Raw genomic sequence first — 7,284 nt, 5'->3', positions numbered from 1 at the left:
ATTACCTCTATGGATTCGTGACTAATTGTGAAAGCAGCACTTGGCTAAAGCATTCTTCTCTACTCCTTTTTCTGCATTTTTGATCAAATAAAATATTTTTTTCCTTCCTTAGATAACACCAGTTTATTCTTGACTGCATGGGTGTTTCAAAATGGACCAAAGTTTACATTTCTGAGGTTCATTAAGCTACATCTTTGGGTGTCATTTGGATTGTTCAAGATTTGGCACAGTATGTTATGACATTTCTTTGATGGTATCTGAGCGTAAGAACTGGCAAAAAAAATCCACTTATTATCCAATTATTCCTATAGTAACATTTAATATCCAGTTACCTCATTCTAATCAAAAACCCCAGCAGCTTTCAAGGGGTTAGCCTTTTTCTTCTCAGATGCTTTAAGGAAGTTGGCACAAATATTTTTTACAAGCTCCAGCAAATGAACCCAGTGTATAGAAATTGAAGTGTCTAATCTAATCTGTTGAGGGATCTGTACCACATGCATTACCCTGACATTTAAGGTCTCAGCCTCAGTGACCGGTTAACCAAATCTGTCACTGTGACAGACATGTATTTCTACATGCTGTGCCACAACTTAATCTTTCAGGCACCATTTAGGTGAAATATCTTGTAGCATGGTGACTCAGAGTCCATAATGTCTTTAATGAAGAAATTTTCCAACTGGTATTAAAACAGATAACTTTGGTTGTCATATTTGCAATAAAGCAAAACAAAGTGAATTTGCCTACTAGGCTCTACACAGTAGATCAGCTGTTAGACCAAGTAACTCTAGTTATCTTTACAATTACTGTTGTTATTATTATGTGTTATTACAACCCTACACCTCTTCCCTCTTCCCTGGCACCACAGCCTGTGACTTGCTGGAGGTGAAGACTGTTTTCAAAATATTTGATTAATGACAGATCTGAACTTCTAAATTAGCTTTTCTGACACCTTGTGGTTCCTGTACATCACATTGTAAATCTGCTATGAGTCAGAATGTTGTCCGATATCTCTCAATGATAAAGTAAAATATCATGTTGTTTATAACTACATGCATTTAATATTTTTAACTAACTCTAAGAAGAGAAGGAATTCTTTTATCATTATTTGATTTCTACTCCCTTGTTTTCTTTTGTGGCGTTGTTTAACAGCATCAATATTTTTATGCTCAATTTGTCTCCAGGTTTCTGCGCTGGCTCTTTCCGGCTGTTGCCCCTGGTGTGGCCTGGCTTGTGGAGTCCCAGAGCTGACAGGGGGGTGCTGCATGCACATGTTGCCATCTGTATCTTTCTACAAAGCAGGTTATCTCCACTGGAGACAGCTCTTGCCATTGGGAGGAAGCCTGCCCTTTCTTTCTGCAAGGAACAAGAAATGTGTCTGCAAGATACAGACTTTGTGGATTCTTGTAGTGTAGATAAATCTACTTGGACAGGCTGGTTCTAGCCACCCTGGAGCACTTGGGCTGTCCTGGGGAACAAGCACTCTACATGGTTACACATTTCATCCCACCCTTTCTTGACACTTGCTTTTATTAGACAGTGCCTGCCTTTGTTAAACTTTTTTCCCTGGAGGATCTATTTTGTTTCTAAAGCTTTTCTGCCAGACCCCATCTACTCCAGTCTGTAGTCCTACCTCTTTGAAGAAAAAATACATATGCTTTTGATGGATAACAAGAGGCCTCTGCCACTATGACTCAGCAGCAATTATACTGCTTTTTATGCAGAATTTATTAGGATGTTCTACAGAAGGAGCTGTACAAACCAATTGTATGAATTCAGCAATTCCACTGCAGCAAGGAGGACTAAGTCGTGATCACTGGGCTCTTGGCAGTAGGTCCAGAAGCATATTGAGAATTGGTGTCTGAAAGGAAGGATCACAGGTCTTCTGACAAAGAGCACCAACTCTTTAAAATCTAGGTTACTATATTCAGTGCTTCAGGCTGAAAAGTTTAATGCCAGATCAATCTGATCTGCTAATGGGTTCAATAAGGCCCCTCAAAGCTTTAATGTTCTGAAAAAAATGCACCCTCCCCCCATGTCTGCAATTACTGCCACTGATGGTGATAACACACTCCCTGAATCTAAGTAGAAGCAGCTGAGATGTTTGTGACACTTGGGGCAGACTTCCCAGGAGCACTTTGAGCATTGCTTGAAAAGAGGTCTTAATGCATTTCATATATTTCGAGGTTGCAAAGAACAGCATTAAATAATCACATAGGGGAGAAAGAAAACTTGTTAAAAGTTCCCCAATTTATTAGACACAGCTTGATGAACAGACTCCCATTCTTCTGGGACAGCATGATGTGCCACTTGATTGAAATCATGAGGAAACAGTTATATAAAAGGGCTGGCTAGCAGTGAAAGGAGGTAATGTTTTAAAAACTTTCTATAAAGAAATAATCAGCTTGATGGACCCAAATCCTTTCCATAACTTCATGCCTCTATATCCCATGAATTCTGGAAGATGGTTTCAGTGGATTATTTTCCATAGCTGGCTTACCTTTCCAGTCCATTTATCTGTTCTACTCAAAGTGCGCATCTCTGGCTATACCCACCCCTCCTCTCACGGGCTGCAGTTGTGGGGATGTCCTGAGGGAGCACACGCTTGCAGCACTCCCTGCCTTGGAGTGTGTTTGTTTCTGACCCTCTCTGTCAAGTTTCAGTGATTTTGCTTAACTGTAAGCTAAGCTAAATGCTCCCTATGGATGTTCACACTGATAAACAGCAGGCTGTGGGCAAGTGTGGAGCCCCTTGCTCTGGCATCCATCCCCAATATAGGGAGAGCCCTTCTCTTTGCTACTACTCTGACCTATTCAGCACGGCTGAGTAAAAAGAAAAAAAGGGGGGGAAAGGGAAACTCAAGGAAAATAAAGACAGAAAAAGGAAGAAGAGAAAAGGGGAACAGAGAAAAAGGGAAAAGAAAGGGAAAAAAGTCCAAGAGAAAAGAGAATGGAACAGGAAAATGGAACAAGGAGCAAAGGGGAAGGGAAATAAGCCCAGATTGTGCCCAGCTGGTAGCGGGACACGGCCCGGCCCAGGGCCCAGCCCGAGCCCCGGGGCCGGAACGGGAGCGGGCCCGGCTCCGCCGCCGCCGCCGCGCGGGGCGGGGCGGGGCGGTGCGCGGGGCGGGCCCGCACGCAGGCGCGGTGGGAGCCCGGGGCGCCCCACGCGGGCGCTCCCAGAGCCTCGGCGGCGGTGCCCGGCTCGGCAGCGAGGGGGGCGCGGGCGGAGAACGGAGCTGCGGCAGCGCCGGGGCGCCGCGGGAGGAAGGCGGGAGCCGGAGCCGCGCCCCGCTCCGCTCAGTCCCGTTCCGCTCAGCCCACTGCGCTGTCGCCGCCGATCGCCCCGCTGCCATGGGGTAGGGGCGGCGGAGCGGGGGACGCCGTCAGGCTGTGGCCGCCGGCGGAGCGCGGAGCGGCGCCCCGCGGTGCCGGGGGGCGCGAGGGGCAGGCGCGGCGGGGCTGGAGCGGGAGGCCGGGCAGGGCAGGAGGCTGCCCCGGTGCGAGAGGCGGCGGCGGCGGAGGCAGGCGGAGAGATGATCGCGGAGTTGTTGAGCAGTGCCCTGGGGCTCGCCCTATACTTAAACACCCTGAGCGCCGACTTCTGCTACGATGACAGGTAGGGCGGGGAGCGGCGGGGCTGGGCGGGCGGGGGTTCCTCACCTGTCGGGAGCAGAGCTTCGGCCGCCCCGCTCCTGGTGCCCGGGGCGGCGCCGGAGGGTCCCGGAGCTTTGACGGCTCGGACTCAGTCCTCTCCGGCCCCATGCAGCGGGCGGGGACCCGCCGATCCAAGTTGGCTTGTTCTGGGCTGGTCCCTCATGCGCGGTGTCAGCGGGGTGCTCGGCTGCCTCCCGTCCCGTTCCCCCGCTCCGCCGGCACCGAGCGCCCGCGGGAAGTTGCCGTGCGCTGCCGGGCTGCGCTGGGCGGCCGCGGGGAGCGGAGCCCCGCCGGCCCGGAGCGCCGCTGGGCTGGCTCGGGCTGCCCACCTGCTCCTCTCCTGGCCGTACCTGCCCGCCGGAGCTGCGGAAAGGCGCTGTTATTAGTCGGGGGAAATTTCGATTTGCGCCTTTTCCGGTGACTTAATCTGATCGCATTTAAAACAGATGCATAATTATAATGTATTGTTAGGGAGAACAGCACGCCTGGCTAAACTTATTAACCGTCCTGGGGTGATTCATGCTCCATTGGAATTAAACCATCCAAAAAGTGAGCCGAGATTGACTTTGACAGCGTTTCATCAGCCTCTCCCCTCTGAGGCCGGAGACCGTCTGCCCCGGGGCCGGGTGGGTGGGGGGCTCGGCCCGGCCCGGCGCGGCTCTCCCGGCCTCGTCCCATCCCGGCGGCGCGGCTGGAATCCCGCGGGAGCCGGCGGCTGGCCACGCGTGCGGGGCTGCCCGTGCGGGAGCGAGCGAGCGAGCGAGGAGTGCCCTGGGTGGGTGTGTGAGCGGAGGGTCTTACGGCATGGCTCCAGTTCACGGTGCCAGCGAACTCCCTGAGCAGCTGTCAGGCAGGGTTGGTGCCTTGGAGCCTTTGGTGTGAGAGGAGTAAACGGGAGGAAGCACGGCGAGGTAGGACGAGGGATGTGCCTGATCAGGATGATGAGTTGAACTTCCCGGTTCGCCGATGGGATGCGAAAGGGTCAGATGCGTCTTTGATTAGGCATTTGCCTTGGAAAATAACCTGCCTGTCCTGCAGTAATTAGTTACTAAACTTGGAATTTTCCTCCCTTAAGCGGTATTACAGTGCACCTGCCGCGTTTAAGATCTGTCACCGCTTCCAGAACACTCCCCCCTGTTTTCATGGCTTGCTACTATTAAACCTATTATACTGGAAGCAAATGCCAAGTGTTAGTCCTGGTATAGGTCTCTGGCTGGGAACAGAGTTGGCTGCAGAATGTGGCAATTCAGGCTTCAGCCCTCCAGGTCATTTACATGTACTTGAAGCCCTGTGAGCAATTAAGTGGTTTTAGGTTTCTGTGAGTCTTCCAATTTTCTAAGTGATTTTTCTTAAACCTATTTGAAAGTTTTGACGCTTCATTCATAAACAATAAAAGAGAAAAGTCTACTGTTTCCCTGAAATGTGAGGTCTGAGTTGGATCAATAGGAAGTAGTGAATATTTTGATACAGCGACGCTATTTTAAATCTCCTTATTATAGTTAAGAACTGCAGGAGTTGTGGAATATTTGCATAACCCTACATAGCATATATTGCAATGTTTGGGCAAAATCTGGGTTGTTTAAGCACAAGCCTAAAAGCCTGTCCTGCAGGCCAGTTCAAATGGACTAGGCATGGAAAGCAGCATGAAGTACTTTCTGGTGCTGTTGATGTGGAGGTCAAGGTTACTCTTGATCTTGCCTGAGTGGTTTTTTTTTTATACAGTTAGAAAAAATTGTTATTTGAGTGTCATCTCTGAAAGTGTGGAAAAGATAATCACACACAGATTTTGTTAGTACTAATCTCACACTGTTTAAAAGGTATTCTAAAAGATTGCTGTGTTAATGTGTTTACCTCCTAACTAAATAAAGTACTTCTCATCCTTGTAGCTAAGATTTAGGCATTGAATAGAGTGCTGTAAAAGCCAGTTAATGGCATATCTGTATGTGGGGTCATCTAATTAGGATGTTTTTCAATTGCAGCACAGGAAGGGAGAAGGCAGAAAGGGCTGTTTCGTGCTAGTAATTGTTGAACTAGAAAGGGTTATCTATTCAAAGAGGCAGGCTCAGACCCAGAGTATTCTTTTAAGTGTAATCACAGAATCTTGCTACCCCGCAGGAGCTGGCTTGAAATGTAACAGTAGAAAAGGAGGTCGATGCTGGAGCTGCAGGACACATGCAGGAGATGGATCATACTACTGACTTGAACTGAACCAAGATTGTGCATTTGAGCTAGGAACCAGCAATGTCTTGTTTCAGGAGGGCAGCATATTGTCATGGTTTTTATTCTAGTTCCTTTGCTATTATATTGAAATTACATCAACTGTTCTCTTTTTAATATAGTGATCAAACTTACTACATAAAGGGTGTCTGTAATTGCTTTCTGTATTTTTTTATGTAGGTTGGGCAAGATTAAGTGGCATCATAAAACTTCTTATAGCAAAATCAATTTTCCAATGGTAAGATGTAATATTTTAGCAGCAGCATGGCACCAAACTAAAGACTCTATGGACAGTGATATAACAAACTTGCTTGTAGTCTGGGCTTTGACTTTATACATGTTCTTACTTTTTGTCATTAATCTGCTTAACTCGTTTCTTTCAAACTAAGCAGATATATTGCACGTAGTCAGTGCAATCCCAATATTTTTGAGCAGTTGACTTATTGCTTACCTTGAATGAAAGTGTCACTTGTCAGTTTCTAGTCAGCTTCTAAACACAAACACCAGTGTTGTTGGATGTTTTTGTTTTTTTTTTTTTTGTTCTGTAGATGTAGACCTAGAAAACATAAGCTTTTGCCACCCTTGTCCCTGCCACTGTAATTCTTACAGACAGCTGTGATAATTTCTAGTTACGTGTGTGGATTATTACTTGGAGTTTCACCTCTCCAGCTCAAAACCTACTTGTTCAGCTAGAGCTAGAAGCAAATAGATATATTTCCCCCCTCTTTTTACTTATTTATTTTAAGCTGAATGTGGTATGCAGTAGCCCAAAACAAGAGATGAATGAAGAAGGGGGGGGAATACTTAATGCTACTGTAGCTCACATTGTTTGTTAATAAAGGTTTATTTATTGTTAAGCAAAATCATCTTGAAACTGGTAACAGGGTAGAGAGGAATGAAATTTCCATTCCTGCAGATGTATTGAAGATATTGCTTCTTGCAACGTATTAAATCCAGTTTCTTGCCAGATTAAAGGCTGGGGGGGCTAATCTCTGCACACACAGTTTGTGTTTCATGCCAGTGTCTACCAGTCTTACAGGAGGGAAGACAACCCATTGCTACAATTAGGCTTGCACATTGGCATGACCATTTTTGCCTGCCATTTAAGCCCCACTAGCCCACCTGGCAATTTGACCTGCGAGTGCCTTACACGGAAGCTGTCATCCTTCATGTGGCCTGTGCTGACTAAGACAGGTCACTGTCAGTGCATGGCTGGGGAGGGGAAGATTTAGTGCTCTGTGTATCCGAGGTCATGCATTGTTACAGTAAACATGGCAGAAGCAGCTCATCTGTTGAGGTGGTCCTTTCTTCTAAATCTCAGAAGAAAGGCATATTTTAGGGGGAGTATGGTAGGAAGCTTTAACCTTGAGTGATGTATTGTCTCAGTGACACATTGTCAAAATCAGTGTTCTGG

The 7,284-nt window shown here is 47.3% G+C and overlaps 1 protein-coding gene across 1 annotated transcript in view; it reads left to right on the top strand.

Moving 5' to 3' along the window:
- The first annotated feature begins 3,160 nt into the window (after positions 1-3,160).
- TMTC2 (transmembrane O-mannosyltransferase targeting cadherins 2) overlaps positions 3,161-7,284 on the top strand; it is a 234,432-nt gene continuing 230,308 nt past the window's right edge. The window contains exon 1 of the mRNA XM_071423340.1: positions 3,161-3,615. Within this exon, the coding sequence (XP_071279441.1) occupies positions 3,533-3,615 (83 nt within the window). The 5' untranslated portion in view covers positions 3,161-3,532. The remainder of the gene's footprint in view (positions 3,616-7,284) is intronic.

The sequence above is a fragment of the Agelaius tricolor genome, unplaced genomic scaffold (assembly GCF_023055355.1).
Source record: "Agelaius tricolor isolate 1412-34295 unplaced genomic scaffold, bAgeTri1.0.p SCAF_3, whole genome shotgun sequence".
Taxonomy (NCBI): domain Eukaryota; kingdom Metazoa; phylum Chordata; class Aves; order Passeriformes; family Icteridae; genus Agelaius; species Agelaius tricolor.
This window is presented reverse-complemented; position numbering and strand designations above follow the sequence as displayed.